The 21,113-nt window shown below is 38.7% G+C and overlaps 1 protein-coding gene across 2 annotated transcripts in view; it reads left to right on the top strand.

The window, feature by feature from the left end:
- The window catches only part of RELN (reelin), a 466,017-nt gene extending 448,945 nt beyond the window's left edge, over positions 1 to 17,072 (top strand). Inside the window, exons 60-66 of one of the 2 annotated variants that reach the window (XM_070505680.1) lie at positions 37 to 194; positions 2,469 to 2,688; positions 4,532 to 4,729; positions 5,412 to 5,510; positions 6,142 to 6,225; positions 9,998 to 10,133; positions 15,168 to 17,072. In XM_070505680.1, the coding sequence (XP_070361781.1) occupies positions 37 to 194; positions 2,469 to 2,688; positions 4,532 to 4,729; positions 5,412 to 5,510; positions 6,142 to 6,225; positions 9,998 to 10,127 (889 nt within the window). In that variant the 3' untranslated portion in view covers positions 10,128 to 10,133; positions 15,168 to 17,072. The remainder of the gene's footprint in view (positions 1 to 36; positions 195 to 2,468; positions 2,689 to 4,531; positions 4,730 to 5,411; positions 5,511 to 6,141; positions 6,226 to 9,997; positions 10,134 to 15,167) is intronic. The other variant, XM_014831901.3, reaches the window with a different exon arrangement.
- Positions 17,073 to 21,113: the final 4,041 nt, after the last annotated feature.

Raw genomic sequence — 21,113 nt, forward strand, 5'->3', positions numbered from 1 at the left:
CTGCTGAATCCCTTCTGCTCTCTGTGGGACTTTCAGTGCAACACAGTTCCGCTGGATCCAGAAGGGGGAGGAAACGGAGAAGCAGAGCTGGGCGATTGACCACGTGTACATCGGAGAGGCCTGCCCCAAGCTGTGCAGTGGGCACGGATCCTGCACCACCGGCGCGGTCTGCATCTGCGACGAGAGCTTCCGAGGTCTGATCCTGGACTGTGGGTTGTGATACGGGAGACCATGAGGGCCTCCTCCTCTGAACATGTGTACGACGGCCACTAGGAAATGGAGAGAAACTCCGGCCTGAGGGATGTGGGATAGATAGATAGTACGCTCTCTGATCACAAAGTTAGTTACCTTTGCAATGAATTATCAAGGACAGTTTTATGCTACGTTCCTTGAATTTTTAAAAATGCAGGTTTTATCCACCCAGGATATTCTATAGTCCCTCACGTTCCCCGTCTTCCGTGTAACTCCCTACCCCACCACTACCCCCAGCACCTTATTTCCACTTCTGGGCCCGTCTCCTTCCTGGCCTGGCTGCCCATCCTAGATACCTGGCCAGTATTCCCTCCCCCTCAGCCTCTCCCGGCAGGAGCTGCCACTGTCCTCCCAAGATGTAGCTGACAATTCAAGACGTTCTGTTTCCCTGGTTACTGTCACACACACACACACAAAGAGCCTTTCTGACTCAAAAAGATATGTTATTGAGGCCAGCCTGGTGGTGCACCGGTTAAGTTCGCACGTTCCACTTCAGCGGCCCAGGGTTGGCGGGTTCAGATCCCCGCTACAGACCTACACACTGCTTGGTACGCCATGCTGTGGCAGGCGTCCCACATGTAAAGTGGAGGAAGATGGGCATAGATGTGAGCTCAGAGCCAGTCTTCCTCAGCAAAAAGAGGAGAATTGGCAGCAGATGTTAGCTCAGGGCTAATCTTCCTCAAAAAAATAAAAAGATACAGTTTTACTGCTCGAGTTTCTAGAGGCTGAGTATATATTCAGAACAGAGTATCTACTCAACTCCAGACATCATAGGAAACTGCCCTGTTGGCCTGTTAGAAGGCCTGCAGCCCAGCTTTCCCTTGATGCAACATTTCTAACAGGTTTCAGCCTCTATCGTTACAAAGCTCACTTTACATAATTACCATTATATTCTCAGAGCCTAGTACTTGGCATCTAGCTATGCTCGATAAATCTTTTTCGAATAACCTTTACATTGCCGTATGCTTTACTGTTTACACAGTATCCACAATTCATTCAGCAGAGTCATTTAGTACTTATGACATCCCCGTTATTAAAATAATTATTCCCACTTTACAGGTAAAGAAACTGAGACTCAGGGAGGTTAAGTGTCTTGCCTGAGGTCACACAGCTAGTAAATGTCCCAAAGAAGACCGGTACTCAGGTTGTTCTTTCCCATCAGCCTTGCTCTCTCTCAGAGCTGAGAGATTTATCCAGAGGACAGAATTACACAATTTCCCCAAATGTACAATGTAAGAATCCATAGATTTGAATCCTGGAGTGGACCCTATTTAGATTTCTTGGTTGATGCTATTTCCATGGCTCCGGATGAAATGAGTATGGTTCATGCAGACTGCCGCACATCTCTGATGTTACAAATTACTTACCCGCCGTCTTTTCCCCCTGATCCCATTACCGCTGAGACCGGCTGGGTCTGTCCGTGTGTTAGCTGGAGAATTTGAACTTTAGGCAAATGAAGACATCAAATGTCTCACCAGCAGTCCTAGACGTCTGGAATTTGCCCTGTCCCTGACCGAACACAGCCATGATCTTTGGATTTTGAACTCTTGTAGACGTTTAGAAAAATCGTGCTGATCAGATCAAGGGGAAATGCAAACACATACACATGTGCTAAAGCAGCGTCTTATTCAAATGCCAGTCCTCCAGCACAGTGGTCTCTGAGACCACTTCCAGCTTATTCATTGTTCATCCCAGCTTCATTATTGGATATCTTGTTTGTGCTAAGTCTCGTGCTGGGTGCTAGAATCCAACGATGAGTAAAATGCAGACTCTGCTCTCAAGAATCATCAAGTAGAGAGCTAGAACGAGAATGAGAGCATGACTTATCTTCTGCCACAAAATCTTGGTAGGGAAAAAGAAATTGGATTGGCCTCTCCTGCCAGGGTGGGAGCTCCCTCCTGAGAGCATCATTGGTAAACATGCAGCCCAGATGCTGTGCTATTTAAACAACGGATTTACACAAGCAATAAGTACATTAGCACCTACACGTTTTAGTAAACGTTGACTCAAAGATAATGGGTTTTTTCCAACAACGCGAGCCAAGGATTGCTAAAATAAAAGAGAAACATTTATTTCTTGAGAGTCTGTATCTGTTGGGTATTTTGTCGTTCTGACTGGAACAACGATGGATTAAATCTGAAATTGCATACTTGTCCTTAACCTTTGCTGATTTGCCTTGTTCTAGCTAATTTTTGCAATTATTCCTTTCCCTCCAGGTGATGACTGCTCTGTTTTCAGTCATGATCTTCCCAGTTATATTAAAGATAACTTTGAGTCAGCGAGAGTCACTGAGGCAAACTGGGAGACGATTCAAGGCGGAGTGATAGGAAGTGGCTGTGGGCAGCTGGCACCCTACGCCCACGGGGACTCTCTCTATTTTAACGGCTGTCAGATAAGGCAAGCTGCCACCAAGCCCCTGGATCTCACTCGAGCAAGGTAACAAAACTCCTATGTTGTTGTCCAGACAGAGAATCAGTCACGAGCCTCTTCACTGTCCACTGTCTGTCAACTATGAGCATGAGCTTCATGGCACAGATGTCCCTGAGCAGTGGAAACTTAAATACCATTTGAATTTGGTGTGAGAAAGCATTATATTTTTTTGACAACTCAGAATGATGCTTTCCTTCAATTTATTGTAGAATTACCTTGTGTTTCTTCACACACAGAGACGCAGGCTGAGTGGTGGTGACACAGGCATAAACCTGGAGAAATGGCCAAATGTGAAAAATCAGGTGTCTCAAATCAACACATTGTACACCTGAAACTTACACAATGTTTTATGTCAATTACATCTCAACAAACTTGAAAAAAATAAATAAATAATTGGCTATGGATAATCTATATGAATAATTTAATGTTGACCATATATATGCAAGCGTGTAAATATAAATGTGTGTGGGAAGTAGATTTGGGGTAATGCAAACATATACCTATATTTAGCCTATGTAGGTACAATATGTAGAAATGGAGGATCGTTGAAAGGATGGATGGGAACTTTAAAAATTTATGCTGTAGGAGCTGCATGCTAATGCAGAATAGAGTGGACAGAGACCATGCAAATCGACTGGGGAAGTGACAGAGAAAAAGAGACCCCAGGAGGGTTGTATTTCGTTCCCCATCAGCCCTTCCCAGCTCTGCCACTTAGCACAGCACACACGGCTTTTTGTCTATGTAATTTAAGAAAAGATTCCAAGGCTTTATAATGGTTGCACAGTACTAGAGTCAGTGTGTGCTGAAAAGTGTATATTTGAGAATTAGATGTTGGATTAGTAAGAATGTAGATGTTTACTTGAAGCTTAATATTAATAGCACATTTTCAGAGTCAGAAAGCCAGGTTCAGGGGCCTTCAATGAAAATATAATAAAATTAATTCCTGTATAGTAGCCATGGAGATGCCAAACGTTCTTGTGTCTACCCATCCCCAATTTTTTTTCCTACCCAAAAGACATCCTTAATCTAGAGACAAGCTGATGTTTTCCTTGACCCTTATACAGCTACAGCTAGCTGCTTAGTTGACAGTTGCTCACCACGTTGTACAAGTAATTTTGCGTTAAATTAATTTATGCATTTACAAGTTTTAAGCCTAGCTGTTTATGTGACCACCCACCCTAAATGGGACTACTCTGTTAATCACTAGCAATCTTGTGAGGATAGACTTCCTGTGTTTGAAAGCCATATCTTCTAAGGGCAAGGATTTGCCTGTGAAAAGCAAAGCACACATCAAACAGAAGAGCAGACATGGTCCAGAGCCGGCGTGTCTAACTCAGTTTTCCCCCTGCTCTGATCTCCAGACATCGTTTCCTAAAATAGACATGATGATTTATCCTTGCGCAGATGCTGTTCAGCTTGGAGCTATTTGTAAAAAAATTTTGGAGCGTAAATATTGTGGTTTTATTCCTTGTCCTCTCCGTGTCCTCAGCTGCCCATATGGCCCATATTACCTTTCAGAAAATAGAAAGTGTTTCAGGTAAAATACTCTGACAAGATTTCTAACATCGTGAAAAGAGAAAAGATCTTTGAAAGCCAAAATTGTAGTCTTGGTGTAGAAAACCAATCTTCCAAGGTTATTTTTCATAGGTGCAATATCAAAGATAATATAAATTAATTTTATTACTAATGTGATTTAGTCATCAGACTGGATGCTTCTGTTTTTACTATATTATGAACTCAGAAATTATGGATTTTAGAGAAAAGAGAGATAAAACGAGAAATTAGAAAGTACGACTCCTTTAATCTTTCCTGAGTCTTGTTTAAAAATGACTTGCCCTGTGTTTTTCAGCAAAATCATGTTTGTCTTGCAAATTGGGAGCACGGCGCAGACAGACAGCTGTAACAGCGACCTGAGCGGCCCGCACGCCGTGGACAAGGCCGTGCTGCTACAGTACAGCATCAACAACGGGATCACCTGGCACGTCATCGCACAGCACCAGCCGAAGGACTTCACACAGGCTCAGAGAGTGTCTTACAACGTCCCCCTGTAAGTGGCCCGAATGGAAGGATGGCGTCTCACGCGGCATCCCTGAGAATCACAGAGTTTGAGCTGGAAGTGTGTGAACTTACTGGACCAACGCCACAAAAGGCGGTGGTGGCAGAACCAAGACTAACCCAGATCTCCAAAGATGGGTTACTGTTTTGTATTAGGACGACAGGCAAAAAGTAAAGGAATGAATAGGGCGAGAGGGAAGAGAGAATAGCAGCTAAACGCAAAGGCGCTTTTTGTGTATTTCCCTTCCTCTAAGCGGTATTTGTAGTCCTTCAGAAAACAAAATTTTTAATTTTCTGCTGAGTGCACTCATTTGAAAATTTTCTGAGAATAGGCAACCGTGTCAGTTTTGCCTAGTATAGTACCCCCAGCTTCCAGCACCGTGCCCGTCCTCCGGAAGGCACATCGCATTTGTCGACCGAATGTGTTGCTCCTCCAGGAAATACTGGAGCAAAGGGAAGAAGGAAGAGAGATGTAAAAGTATTACGAGTCCTTGAATAGCCAGTAAAATTTAATGCTGCTTAGAAGAATACTGTGACCGAAGCAAACCTGAGTTTCATACCCAAGGTCTTGTTGATTTAGATTAGCCTATTATATTTGAAGTCTGGAAGTCACATACCAGAAGGCCTTCTGTTTCCTAGTGTGTAACCTCTTTGTCCTTCTCTCTGTGACCCAGGGAGGCGCGAATGAAAGGAGTTTTATTGCGCTGGTGGCAACCGCGCCACAATGGAACAGGTCATGATCAATGGGCTTTGGACCACGTGGAGGTCGTCCTGTGAGTATCTGATACAGAGCATCCCGTGTCCCTTTCAGAAAGGTTTGAAATTCCTTTGGTATGGCATGCTCCTTAGTTCAGTAAGAACTGTTCCTGAGGAGAAGCCCCCACAGGACCACTTTGGCTTCCACTCTCAGCAACTGTAAACTATAGCTCAAGTCAACGTGAAATAACAAAGCCCCAATGTAATTTAATGTACCTTAGAAAACTTCAATAAGCAAAGGTTTATTTAAGTATTTGACAATACTTGTCAAATGGGATCAAACAAAAGTCTCCAGGTAAATGAGAAACAGTGTCTTTACCAGAACTGGGTTGCCTTATAAAATGGAATGATATCCTGAAAAGAGAGGGATCGGTACCTGTTGATGTACAGAGTATTACCGGCTGATGTGCCCAGTTACAAACACCTGGCTTAGCCACAGATGCCTGGGGCATTCTTTCATTTAATGGCATGGCTGCAACTAGAACAAAGAATTTGTGGTTTCAGAGTTCTCCTGACCAATCCCAGCTCCTAACAAGTTAAGAGTGCTTCCCCCATGGTTTCTCCCGTATAATAAGGTTGTCCCCGCTCTCACTTAGCTGGGTTGACTGTTCCACAGAGAGATGACTTGCTTTTTCTCTAACAATCTAGTTCCTGTAGAACTGGAATGCTTATGTCTCGACGGGTTCGGACTGATGGCTCCAAGTGGTTGGCAAGGAGAGGCGAATCTTCTCGGTAGATAGGTTCAAATGTTCATTCTGTTTACCAAATCAGAAATGAAATCAGTCCCTTGGCTGATTTCAGTCATTTGGAAAGCAAATTTATATGATTAATTGGTAGGAAAACTACCAGATTTGTTTTCTTTCGATCATAGCCATGAGCTGACTTCTTCAGTCTTGAGTTAGCCCTTGTCTTAGTTTTCACTGAGGCACCTGCTTGCATGGCATCCATATCAACCCCAACTCCAAGAGCAACCTGGTCCCTACACAAGCTCCCACTGTGCGCTCTGCTGCTTTGGACAACTTGCTGGGGTCTGCCTCCACAAGACAAAGTTCAAGTTTAAAGTAACAGTCCAGAGTCATTTGACTCTATATATGAGGCTGATGTTTTACTTAGATGTTTCCTCAGACTGCGTCCTTCTAGGACAATAGAATAACCTGGACTCTAAAATGAACACATGTACGGTAAGGCCAGAGAGAAATGTCCAAATAGACCAAAAACCAACCCAAAGCCCTTCTTCCCCGGCAACTTTCCTTTTAGAGCTGCCCTTCTCACTCTGATTGAGCATCAGAATCACGTAGGAGCTTTTGGAAGCATCAACGAGTATCCCAATGCCCAGGCCCATCCCTAGGGATGACTTCATTTTAATTGATCTGCAGAGGGACCTGAGCATCAGTCTTTTTAAAAAGCACCTCAAGTGATTCTAATAAACTGGTTGAGACTCAAATTTAGAGCCAACAACCACTTTGTATCTTTCAAATCTCTCGGCAAGACAATTGACATCAATGGGGCTTCCTGTGCCTGACAAAGCATTACCAACTCCTATGGAAACTTCAAAACTGGACGGTCCTCAGAAGGCAGGATGCTAGTGCTTTTCTTGGGTAGACATAGCAAATCTTAACATGTCCTGTGTTTGAGTAGATATTTCTTCTCCTCCCACCCAGCCAAGCTATTGCAGTTATCCATTTTGGATTGCAAAGGCGTCTCATCACCATAATTTTCTCCTGTGGACTGACATTAAAGAGCAGGAGGGGTCAGAAGTGCACATATCCTCCCCTGTATGACATAACCCCTTCACACCCTGGAAGCTTTCTGTTGACCTGCTGCCCCAGACAGGCTCAGAGCTCCAGCAGGAAGCCTCACTCACAGCTCCAAGGGAACCTTCTGGAATACCTGCTGTTGGTATTAATTTTGATGAGCAGCTACCAGCATCATGATATTCTTACAAGTTCAGATTATATAAAATACCAGAAAGCTATCGTTTCTTGTATTTTTCTGGAGCAATAATCTGTATTTGTAAAGAATTCACTTTTATTCCATCTCCAGAATTTTAATACTTTTAAAGAATTTGTCACTTACCAGGCACCTGTCTGCTCTTACCCTGCATTATTGTCTCAAACTCTTGGGGCACTAAAACATTTTGAATGAGAAAAGAGCATTGCCACACATGCACAGTGTTGCAGGAGTTGAGTTTTATTCAGCATTGTATTTCAGTGAGTAATTTTAAAATTGTAGCTTTATACATATCACCATAAAATTTAATGTTTATATACTACGTGTATAATTTTAAAAGCAAATGCTCTCTCTTTAATGACATTTCAAAAATTTGTTAAAATTAAAGGAGTTTATTTTTCTTCTTTTTTGGAAAGAAGAAACCTCATGAAGCTGAGATCAATAAATGAGTTAAAAAATACAATACAAAGAAATTATATTTTCAAAGCTATGTTTTTGATATTTTGCCCTTGTCTTAGGATTTAACATTTCTAGTCCACTGGACCCTTTCCAAGCCCTTCTTTTCAGAAGAGTCACAAAAAGTTTTAAGGCATTCACTAATTAATATGCTCTTGGGAGCTCTACAAGATTATTACTTTCATTCATTCATTTGATGATCTTAAAATAAAAAAAGAAAATTCAAGACTATTCAGAAAAATAAAATATAGTCATTTTCCAGAGTGTCTTTCAACCAAATGAAGTACAAAGAAGCTGGCCAAGGTTCATGCCACAATTCTCAAATATTACTAATTATAACTTTGCTACAGCAAGTGCATATTTAGAAGTAGAGAGGTGGAATATTTCCATAAAGCCTTATTAATTCAAAATAGCCTTTTAATTGACTATACTTTTGCATTATGACATTTAGTTATATAATCTAATAATGTTGACTCCTCAAGTGTGAAGGGGAGAGAAGGAGACTGAGGTGTGTATATAAGAGATGCAAGTCCCACCTATGTGAGCACTGCAGATAGGGCTACAAATATGTTTTTGCAACTAATGGTTGGAGGTATACCTTGTTAGAATGTATTTTCTTTTCCGAGTGGAGATTGGCCTTAATCTGGCCTTATTACCATAGTTTAGCTTTTGTCCATGTGCACTAGGTACACATGCTAAAAACTTCTAGAAAGAAAAACTGGTCACGCATGGTATCTTGAGTTTAACCTCAGTCCTGCCCATATTAGTCAAGAAGATATAGGAGATCGATGAGAACAAATTTAGCACTTTTGACAATATTTCAAGGTTCTGGAGTGCATCCTAAATGAACAAGATACAGAATATATTTTTAATTTAATGGTTTAATTCTACAATACTCCATGTAGAAGGATTTGAGTTTCATAAATATGGATATACAGAATAAGCCCCACACCATAAAGATAAAAACCACCATTTTAGCATTTAACAGGCAAAGTCACTCATGCCTAATGCTTTTTGGAGAGTGTAATCTTCCCACTCTGATGATCTTTTTTCAATAAAACCTGCACATGGAAAGCATTCATGATGATTAGTCCCCGCTAATCTGCCACTGAACAGACGAGTGAAATTGACAGATCACTTTTTTCCAGCCTCACTAGCTTACAAAAAGCCCTCATTCCGTAAAGTCTGAATGATGTAGCGTAACACAATCATTGACAATCAAGCATCAGAAACCTAATTTCTCTGAATTCATTTGCTAGTGTAGAATATTTGTTTTTCACTAAATGTTTGTGAAGACATTTGGGCAGATCCCTCACAAGATCCATGCTGGTGGGGTTCTTCTTAGGATAGAAGAGAATTCTTTGTCTTAAGCTTTTTTGGGGGCACTCATCCTTCTGTCCTAAGAATCTCCCTTGCCCAACTATGCATTTCATTCACACATCACATTTCCTGTGTACGTGTCTAAGTCACAACCTGTCATGCGTATAATGAAGTGGGCCAATTTTTGCATGTGTACCTTGAAAGCAAATTGCTCAGCAAAGAGTTACTCTTGTGAATTGATTTACTACATAGTGAATTATTACCACATTTACTGAGAATTGAAAACCAATATGTTGCTCACTATGGTCTTAAATGCATTTATCAGATTTTAATAATATGAGTTCATCATGACCATCCCCTCATGCTATTCATTATCAAGATACTGTCACATTTTTGGCACAAATGATTTATGGAGATGAGCATAGTACATTCGTTGCAAAGCATATTTATCCTTTATTAAATTTGACTGTGTTATCTCATGTAGAGGACTTCTGTATTTTTAAAAGCCCATTCCTTAATATATTCAGGAATAAGTATTTTCTAAAATGTAAATAATTGAAAAATCAGATAATACGATTAATGGTAGTTATTAAACTATTACTTTCATATTTATACTTTATATGCAACATTTATGCCAAATTTAATACTATAGCTACATGTACCTTGACATATGGTATGAGCAAATATTGCATGTTGCATTACATAGAAAAGTTAAATATATGTGTGTATTAGGTATAGAAGAAGAAGAAATAACATCTTTAATTTTTATTTTCAAAAGAGATGAAAAATCCTATATTGCGTCTAAACCTGATCAGACTTTTATGACTAATCACAGTGCTGCATGCATTGAAAGGCATTTTTTAACTTGTATTATATTTCATTATTTGCTGTCATTGGTTTTCTACTAGAGTAAGGTAAGTACTCTTACTAATTCTGGGGAACTGTTTGTTAATAGTTTCATTGGTCTTACGTACATTGACTGAGAAGTTTTGTAGAGGACCTTTGCAACTGAAAAAAATATCTATGGAAACAAAGTTATATGTGATATTGAGATATACTGGAACATTTGAAACCTACATCAAGTAAAGTCAGAGTTCAGCCCAATTGTGATCATTCTGGAATGTATACAGTATTGGGCACAATAGCATAGACCAGAATGTTCATCAGCACTCTTTCATTGGCTAACAAATTTGACGCTGTGCCTAGAACGGTTTTCGGTGCTCACAGTTTAGATTCGTTGTGAAGGGAAAGGGAAAATAGAAATGTGTTCGACAGAGCTCAGGGGTCTGACTAAGTGTAATGTCTTTCTAAAGACCTGTTGCACTGGAGATGCGTGAAGATGCCCTGACTTCTCAATTCTATTCTAAGTTAGTAAATGAATTGGCAGAAGGGTGTGGATTGATTCATAATATTTGTGAGTTCTAGATCCTATCCTTAGGTGAGATTGGCCTTCTTTAACCTATGTTTACATCTGTCCTCTAATGGAGATACTTAAAAACTTAGGAAAGAAGGTAAAATGCTTATCATTTATTAAACATCAGTATATTATACTAGAAGTTTTCATTTAAAACTCCCTGGAGTACACATTATCAGATGTTATTCTCATCCTCATTTAGCAGAGGAAAGAAATATGAAATCTTCAAGATTTGTGAGATATATGAGCCTACACTTATTTACATATAGCCTTCCTGAAAATGCATGGCCTTAAAGTAAAATGTACAGCATCCTCAATGCAGGAGAGTTTGCTTGCTTAGTTTGAATGCCAGCTTCCCATCATACACTCACCAATATTTCTCTGAAAGATATGGCAGTTCACTGGATTTTTCTTTCTGCTTTCACATAAGCATTATTTATTGTATCATATGTTTTGATGATAAATTAACTTTTTAGTGATAAGTAAAAATACCCAAATTTCTACAAGCTCAAATTACTTCTACCAACTCTCTATCTTCCCCATTTCCTTTAGAATCCGTTAAAAATCAATGGAATCTCTTTCGTAATAATAAATGACCTTTGATAGTGGCTCCAGGGAAGAGTAACAGTTCAAAAGAGCACAGAGTCACTAGTTCTAGAAAGATGTTGCAATATCTGTATTTCCTATGCAAAAACAGGGAAGCATTTTATAATTCCGTATACCATTTACATCCCTCAGCTCCCTCGGCGATAATGGAAATTTGTTAGCCCATTTCCAAGAAGCCATTGATGTTCATCTCCCTCCTTTCAATGGCTCACTCATAATAGGAGAATTTAAAAATGGACCTAGTTCTGTCTACAGCCAAAGCAAATTGCTATGTCAAGTGGTGTAGTTGATATGCCCTGGAATAAACATTACCTGCTTTCATTGAACTTATAATAAAAAATACTTTCCCCTGTGATTACAAAGAAGAAATAAATCTTTAAAATTCCATCACACCTATTATTATTTTGGTTATACAGTTATCTATAGTTGTATATCTACAGGTATCAAAAACAAAAATAGGCTCACAGATCTGCTCTGTGAAACAAGAAAACATGAGATTTTTAAACTTGTTTAAAATTCCTGTAATGCCCAATCCTATAAGTTAGACATTTTAGAAGCCACAATAACTGTTTAATAACCATGTCAGTTTGTTAGATGGTCCTAGAGGGAGACAGCATTTTGGTATAGCTTCCCATGGTGCTTGATTTTAAAAGAGCTTATGAACTAGAAAAAGTCTGCTTCGTTAGTTCCAATCTAACTGACTCCAGAGATATTTATGTTTTTCATATGAAATTACAAGTTAGTTTCAAGGATGCTTTGAAAATGTGGCCATTTTTAATGTGACTATATAAACGCTAGACATCTATAGAAAACATCTATAGCAAATGCTGTGTGCATATCAACATTCTCAGGGATCCAAAGATAAGCTACTGATACATAAATTTATTCAAAATTAAAGGCTATGCAATGAATCAAAATGCCCCCTAAATTAGATGTAAGCTTCCACGCTACATCAGTTGTCAAGGTTCTAAAGATCTGCAACGTGTTAATATTTATTTTTTCACGTATAAAGATGGAGAATGTAAATCAGTCCATGATAAGTAAATAGTTATGTGGAGAAGCTGCTTTAAAGCCATTAAACATGCTCGTCAGTTTTTCTTGAAATTAAATGTTCCTTTGTTCCCATATATTGAGGTCACTTTCGTGTCAATCTAGGTTGCATTGAGATAACTAAGTATGTTGAGTGTTCTGAGTTTATCTTTTTTTTCCATGTAAAATATTTTAACTATTTTAAATTCTCTTTGAGTACCTTATATCTTTAAACGTGTTTTCAACGGAATAATTTTCATTGCTTTAACTTTGCAATTATTCCTTATAGTTAAAGAGTAATCATTTACAGCAGGAATCCAATCAGTAAGTCACCAGATTTCAACAAACCTGCCTTGGCCACCCTCGGGTGACGCAGGGCACTCAGTGCTGTGGTGTGGGCTGGGGGAGTTGGGGAACAGGCCACTGCACCAACAGAAGCTTAGTCATGGAGCACCAAGATATGAACCCAAATAGTCTCCATGCAAAGCTGAAAACGAGCACTGTGAGAGTTCAAAGTAGGGGTAAAAAATCAATTCTGGAGGCGGCGAGCGATAAATAAAATGTGATACTTGAAAAATAAGTAGAAGTTTAGGAAGTGATCTTGGGGATTGGCCAATGAGGCAGATGCAAGAGGTTCAAGGTGAGTTCGAATAGAGCAGTCTGTATAGGAGTGTGGCAGAAGAGAGGACTTGAAAAACAGAATAAGATTAAATGTGTAGAGGGCTTGAAATATCCGGCTAAGTTAACTTAGATGTTGCTCCTTAGACAAGAGGATCATGAATGGCTTTTGAACAAGGGAGAGCTAGCGTTTAAGGGAACGTTTACTGAAACTGATGTGCAGAGTCCACTGTATGTATCTGTGGGAAGATACACACAGATACATACAATTATACTTTCAATGATACTTTCTTACTATTTTATGGTTTCTTTTCAGTGGTGTTTCTTTCATAAGGGGAGAGAATGAAGAGGCTAGTTCAGGGGGCCACTCCAATAGCTCAGGGAAAGGGCCAAAGGTGGCCGAGGGTGCTGGCAGAAAGACAGCTAGTGCCAGCCCCAATATTTTGTGACTAACGGGGTAACCGAGTCTTTCTCCTGACATTTGATCAGTTCAGTACATTAAATCATTGTCCTTTTTTTTGTAACTGGATTTTACATGGGCAGCAATTAGTCCTTACAGCAGCTAATGAATAATGGATGATTTCATTTCCTCCTTCAACTATGACATTGAAACTGATCAACCTAGTTGATACATGTCGTACCGTTACATCAGGGGAGAACGGAGGGGTAGTAAAGCTGCTGAAGATAATCCTGAGTTTTTCGTATTTTTCTCTACAGTGTCTTTAGAATATATTGTTAGTTTCCATTCTATAGTTTCTAGCATTTTGATGATACAGAAATCCAGAGCAAAAAGTTGTTAGCACTTCATTTTATTTTATAAAATATGTATCAATGGGATGTCTGTCTTATCAGGTTTTCAACACATATGCTATTGGTTTTTGATTAAACAAATCTGATGACATTCACTTTATGTATTTTCCTTTGAGACATTTTATTATAGATTTTCTTTTCTAATGATCAAACTTAACTGTAAAATTCTCATTTTAAAGGTTTCTATATGTTACAAGTGTTAGTATAACATACCTAAGTATAAAACCCAGTATAATATACTAGGTAAGACATGTCATTTTACACCTTGCCTGGTATATGGATCATAAATAACCCAGAAAAATATACGGCTCATTGCACAATTCCCCTTTCCCTGCTCTTCACCCTAACTCAAGTTCACATCATATGACCTTCACAGTGAAACCATGTCACATGGCGTTATCCCGCTCCGGATGCATTTGATGTTCCCGTGAAGTTAGGGAGGAAAAGACTTTGGGATCAGACAGTATTCAAGAGATTCAGTGAATTTGGAAAATATTGATAGGCTCACACTTAAAAATCACATTTTGATGCCACATATAGATGTGTTGTAACTCAGGACAGTGTGTGAAAAGACTACAATTCTTTCCAGTGATGTTATAGGTAGTGATCCTTTTCAAAGTGTATTTTCCGTACCAGAGCTTTCAAAGCTGTCTACCGGTATTGTACCATTTCCTACAGACTCCTAAAATCCATTGTCAGTCTTCTTATTAGCTTATTACGTATAGTATGTGTGTATGAATGTATGTGCATACATGGGGGAAATATAAACACACATACATACAATTATACATTCGATTACACTTGCTTAGTATTTTATGATCTTTTTTCCAGTGGAATGTCTCTTTCATAAGCCCATGCTTATATACAGTATGACCCCAGCTGGTTATTGTTTGAGGAAGCCAGTGAAATCCCACAATCTGAGAAAAATTTACTTCATTTTGTCCCTGAGACTGCATAAAATAGGAAGGTCGAGCTGACTCAGCTAACAAGTTTGTCTTTTCTTTGTTTTTCCTTTTTATGCTTTAAATGAGAATGTTTGCTAAAGGAATCAAATGTTTCCTACTTGTTAAAGATGTATTTAAATAAAGTAATGAGTACAGCTCACGCTTCCTCTCAAATGAAATGCATCCAAGTAAACGTTTTCAGACAGAGTTCAAGGATAAAACTAAAAATCCAAAAACAGTTTCAGTCCACTTTTGCTATAAGTCAAGAGAATTTACCATTTTTCCTGGGCCGGAACTCACTCTTGAAAAGAAGAGGATTTCTTCAAGGCCAAAGGCAGTGAACACAGGTCTGAATTTTTAGTTCTTCCGTCCCGGGGTGGTGACGTCAGCCTGATGGATTAACCCTGAAAATGTTCAAATAAATATCGGGGTAGCTTAGGACCGAGACTAGACTGTGCTTTCAAAGATGGGACTTACGTGCTCTTTCTCCTTTCCCTCCCTGCCTCTGTCCTTCCTGATTCTAACAGCACTCGCAAACAAAATTACATGATGAATTTTTCACGGCAACATGGGCTCAGGCAATTCTACAACAGAAGACGAAGGTCACTGAGACGATACCCATGAAGAATCGAAAAATTTATTTTTCCTTCCAACATGTGATGTGTTGCTTCCCATTTTTTTAAATCTCGCACTGCATCTGATATCAGGAAATTTCTGTGAAGGACTTGGTGACTCCCTGAAAGCCCTTCTCAAGACCGAGTGTACACCACTTTCCCACACTGTGAACTAATGACAAGTGACTTATTTTCCCATAAGTAAATGTCTTCATGTTGATGAGTCCGTGGACGTTGTGATCTGTTGTAATATCAGTTACAGTGACAGTATTGAAAATAAGAAATAGTTTAACGGGAAAAGAAATTTTAAGCACAAAAATTTAAGAGATTTTATGTTTAAAATGGCATTTAGTACAGTATTTAACGTTCTTGGTCAAAAAGTATTTAAGTGGACTGTATTTCAGCTATGTATCATGTTTTATAGGATTAAATTATCATTGTTTGTCCTTTATGTATTCTATTCTACAGTATAACACATTGACACTGTATTTACTTGTTATGTTGCAATATTTTGCTGCTGAACTTCAGGCTACTTATATTCTGCGGAAAATTCCATGAAATACCTACTCAAGAAGATAGTTGTAAAGATATTGTATCTCCTTTAATCTACTCCTTAAAATGTACGTTGGTTTAGCGTTGTTTTGTGGATAAGAAAAATGCTTGACCTTGAGATATTTTCTACTTCAAAATTGTGGACAAAGACCCTCTCTCCCGCAAAGGAGTTTCCATTTCCTTGTCTAAAGATTTTTTTAAAGTGTTCTGTGGCTGATTTACTAACAGTAACTACCATGTTGTGTCTGTGGTAACAGAGTGATTTGTAAGACAGTGGCTGTTTTCATTGTGTTCTCCTTTGGACTGTTTTCCCTGCGGGTCATATTCATACCTTCTGATGAAGTTGTACCAACACCAGCAACATTATAATGGCCCTGTAGCCCCGAACTCTCTATTAATATGACTACAAGGTTGCAAACTAGAGCAAACCAAGCTGGAAGCCCATGCTTAAATAAAAATTATGTCCAAAAGCCGTTTGAAGTTTGTCTTTACTCGTTTTTGTCATTAAATTTTGTGTAGGATTTGTAAGCCTGGTCAGTTTTGGAAAGGACGGTGTTAACTATATTTGCCAGTTTTTTGATTCAGCATTGATAATTGCAGTTATGAAGCCACACTTTAGCCATTTTTCTCTCATTCAGCTTTTCCTATTAATCATTCTGTGATTACACTAAGAAAAGTCAATAGGGAGTTCTGAAAATTATTTAACTCCTGCAAATTTTGTTAGCTGCTAACACAGTGCCTGGCTTGTAATAAGTACTCACGCATTTGTTCAGCAAGTGTTTGTTGAGTGCTTGCTGTGCGCCAGGCACTATGCTAAGTGTTGAGGATAAAAATGGTGACCGAGACATTTCTCTGCTTGTTTTTCATGTCTATGAAATAAAAGATACGTTGATATTGTGAATTTGTTGATTTTCCAGAGGATAAAAAAAATATCCAGATAATAGAGCAATAAATGGTTGTGGTATTTCTCATTGAATAGGGAAAGGTTAAAGTATGATCTCTGAGAAGTTTAGTTAAATTCCATTTTGACCCTGATATCAAATATTGCCTTGGAGAGAAGAGGCCTTCTTTTTTTCTACCTAATCTAATTTATGATATATTGTATAATTTGGTGCCAAATTTGGCCCATGAATGTCTGTAACTATTGTATCTTGGTTGTCAATTCGCTTTTCTTCGTTCACAAATTTTCTGCTACTAGTTCACCATTTGGAGGCATTTTCAGTTCGTTTTCTCACTGGGACAAGGGATTGAATTTTTCCCAAAGCCTCATCTTTCTGGGTAACTCGCGTGTGCCATAGGCTACCCACCATCCACCTATCCTAACATCAGAACAGGGCTGAACTCCCCGCCAATCCATCTCCCGGAAGTTTTAGTAGTGTTAAGACTTAGATCTAATTGACTTATTTAAAATACTTGAAAACAGGGAATAGGACTTCAAGTTTTGTTGGTTCAACTGACATATCTTTCTGAAGGAGACACAGTTTAGCAATAGCAAAGATAAAAAATATTTGTGTGGCCAAATGTCTGTGGTTTCCACATGGGAGAGTTGTCTCCTCTTCCCTGTAATGTAAACTACACTCACTATCTAATCTTGAATATATTCAATATTACCTAAGAAAGAACGTGATAGGTATATTACTTGAGAAATTCCCCAAACTGAGGTGGTCACTAGCACTCTCTTCCTTATGTCCCAAGCTTATAAAAAGAATTATAGGAGATCACCTAAAACACGTACCCATTCATTTTAATGTCTGCCAATCGATATTTTTGATGGCAATTTGTATTGTCTTTCTGTATTTCATCTTTCGTAACTTCCCTATATGTGGCAATTACCACTTTGAACATTAAATAATATGCTCTTTTCCGAGTTAATTTCCATAAAAAGATGTGCACTGTTTACTTGAGATGGGTATTTGGGATGCATTTCAAGTAAAATTTGTTTTTTAAATGTTTATCAGTTGGGCATATAGTATTAATGAATTCACGTGTATTTATGGGGTTTTTTTTTTTGCTTTTGTTATGCTTAAAGAGATGCTGCATCTCAGATTACATAAATATTACTCTGTATTTTCCTTGCTTTATATTATAACAATTTATTCTGAAATTGTCTTTGTTATATGCTGTGAGGAACAACCCTAAGTAATTTTTCTTCCGAATAGTTAATAAATTATTCTAATACCAAAAAATAAAAGTTTAGGAAAGAAATTTTAAATCTAGAGATTTCAGCAATCGTACATTTTTGCAATACTTTTGACACCACTAATGCTGAGCCTCGATCCACCTACAATGAATGAATTAATAATTTTTTGAAGAAAGAATACAACCCTTGGAGGACTTTTCTAAACACTTAAATGTGACAGAAATCACTTTTATTTCAGAAGAGTTTTACTACCGTGGCCCAATTCAGTCCTTCCGTCTGTGCACTCATTCATCAAATATGTCTCAAAGAATACCAGGTGCCAAGCACTGAGGAGGGCAGGCACTGGGGACATAGTGGCAAACCAAAGGAGACACAGTCTTTCCTGAGGAAGTTCATGTTTAGTGGAGGAGGAAGATGTTCACCAAGAATCAAATAAACTTTTAACTGTGGCAATGTCTCATTTAGCAATAAACATTTTTTGATAAGCATCTATTAAATATCTACTACTGTACTAAGATACCTTATTTGGGATACTGCAATGAATTAAACATGGTTCTCTTCCTCAGTTTACAGTCAGGAATTCAGAATATCAACAAATACATACAATACAAAGAAAAAAACCCCTGAAATTCTGGATCTCATGTATTCTGGATCTCAGGAGCCCAGAAAAGAGAATAATCTGCTCTCTCTGGAAGTGGGAGTAAGAAGGGAGGGCTGAATGAAGGAAAGCTTTCTGTGTGAGAGGCAAGGCTGGAGTGATGCTTAAATAATGTTGGAGGCTGTAGCCAATGCAATAAAACAACAAGAAGAAATAAGAGGCATAAGATTTGGAAAAGAAGAGAGAAAGCTGTCCTTGGGTGCAGTTGATAAGATTATCTTCATAGAATGCCCAAGGAACTCTAAAGATAAAAGCATGAAAACTAATAAGAGAATTGGGTGAGGTTGCGGGATACAAAATCAATATATAAAAGTGAACAGCATTTCTAAACATAACGTATAACCTAACAGAAGAAAATAATCAATGGAGGAGAAAAACAGGGAATAGACTAAAGCCCAATACCAAGTAAAACAATGATTAGAAAATTTTAAATGGTATAAAATCCATAAGGAAAAAAAAGATAGAGGATGGAAACAAAAGCAGATAAAAGACATCAGCAAAATTTTGGGAAATGAAAAGTGAATGAACAAGTGATAACTAAACATATCATAAAAACGAAAACCCAGCTGTCCACAGATACGGGGTTTGCGCCACAGAACACAGAAAAGATTCAGGATTTGGAGAGACAACTGCCTCTGGAAGCAAGGAATAGGCAAGAGGATGAAAATAAGGGTATGGTTAAAATTCTGAAAAAGAGACAGACTTCTTTCATCCCACTTCCAACAGGAAACGATCCTTCTCACCTTGGCAAGGGACAGGCGGTTTATTTTCTGGATAACTTGAATCAAAAAGGTTGAAGAAGACCCAGAGATTCCAGGCAGCAAAGGACTGAGATAAATCTAGTATTAAAAAAGAAAAGAGGGGCCAGCCCAGTGGCATGGTGGTTTGTGTGCTCCTCTTTGGCAGCCCAGGGTTCACAGGTTCAGATCCTGGGTGTGGACCTACACACCGCTCATTAAGCCACACTGTGGTGGCATCCCACATACAAAGTAGAGGAGGATTGGCACAGATGTTAGCTCAGGGCCAATCTTCCTCACCCGCCCCCCCCAAAAAATCTATAGGAAAAAAAAGAAAAGGATGTTAAGCAAAAGACTGCCTGCTGAGGGGTAAGACACCTCTCTCCCTCACCACAGCACTCTCACCTTTCACCTCTCAGAATACCAGAATCAGGCTTATATCATCCAGACAGGAAACTGAAGGATTCCTCTCCTGAAAAAAGACCTATAAATACTGAACTTTGAGAATTCTATAATGAAACAGCCACCCTGCTCACACAAATAGCTTCCCGTCAAACTTTCTTACTTGTAGTAGCTTTATGTGTACTAAGTGGAGAAAGGATAGACTAGCTAATAATTGGTAGTAAGACAATTCATTATTCAGATGAAAAGACAAAACCAGAGCCCTAGACATATCATTACACAAAAATAAATCCCAGGTGGATAAAGGCATAAATGGCAGAAGTAAAACTTCACGAGTTTTATTTACTTACTTATTTTTATTGAGGTAATGTTGGATTGTAACGCTATATAAGTTTCAGGTGTGCATCATTACATTTTGATTCCTGTGTGGATTACGTCATGCTCACCACCCAGAGGCTAATTACCCTCCATCCCCACACACGTGTCTCATCACCCCTTTCGCCGTCCTCCCTCTGCGGTTCCCCTCTGGTAACCACTAATCCAATCTCTATCTCTATGTGTTTGTTTGTCGTTGTTTTTATCTTCTATTTATGATTGAGATCATGTGGTATTTGACTTTCTCCCCTCCCTCTGACTTATTTCACTTAGCATAACACCTTCAAGGACCATCCATGTTGTCACAAGTGGCCAGATTTCATCATTTCTTATGACTGAGTAGTATTCCATTCTATATATATATACCACATCTTCTTAATCCATTCGTTCCTTGCTGGGCACCTGGGTTGCTTCCAAGTCTTGGCTATTGTGAATAATGCTGCAATGAACATAGGGGTGCATATATCTTTACACATTTGTGTTTTCATATTCCTTGGATAAATATCCAGCAGTGGAATAGTACTTTTACTCTCAATTTTTTGAGGAATCTCCATACTGTTTTCCAAAGTGGCTGCACCAGTTTGCTCTCCCACCAGCAGTGTATGGGGGTTCCCTTTTCTCCACATCCTCTCCAACACTTTTTATTTCCTGTCTTGTTAGTTATAGCCATTCTGACAGGTGTGAGGTGATGTCTCATTGTAGTTTTGATTTGCATTTCCCTAATAATTAGTGATATTGAACATCTTTTCATGGGCCTGTTGGCCATCTCTATCTTCTTTGGAAAAATATTTGTTCAAATCTTTTGCCCATTTTTTAATTGGGTTGTTAAAAACTTTACAACTTTTAGAAGAAAATATCATTATGGGATCATGGGAAGGAACCATCTCTGAAACATGACACAAACACATATGGTAAGAAAAAGATTGAGGTGTTATTCATCTGTAATTTGACTGGATTAATTTGTAAAACTTCTATGTAACAGAAGACACCATAAA

The sequence above is a fragment of the Equus asinus genome, chromosome 1 (genome assembly GCF_041296235.1).
Source record: "Equus asinus isolate D_3611 breed Donkey chromosome 1, EquAss-T2T_v2, whole genome shotgun sequence".
In the NCBI taxonomy this organism is placed as follows: Eukaryota; Metazoa; Chordata; class Mammalia; order Perissodactyla; family Equidae; genus Equus; species Equus asinus.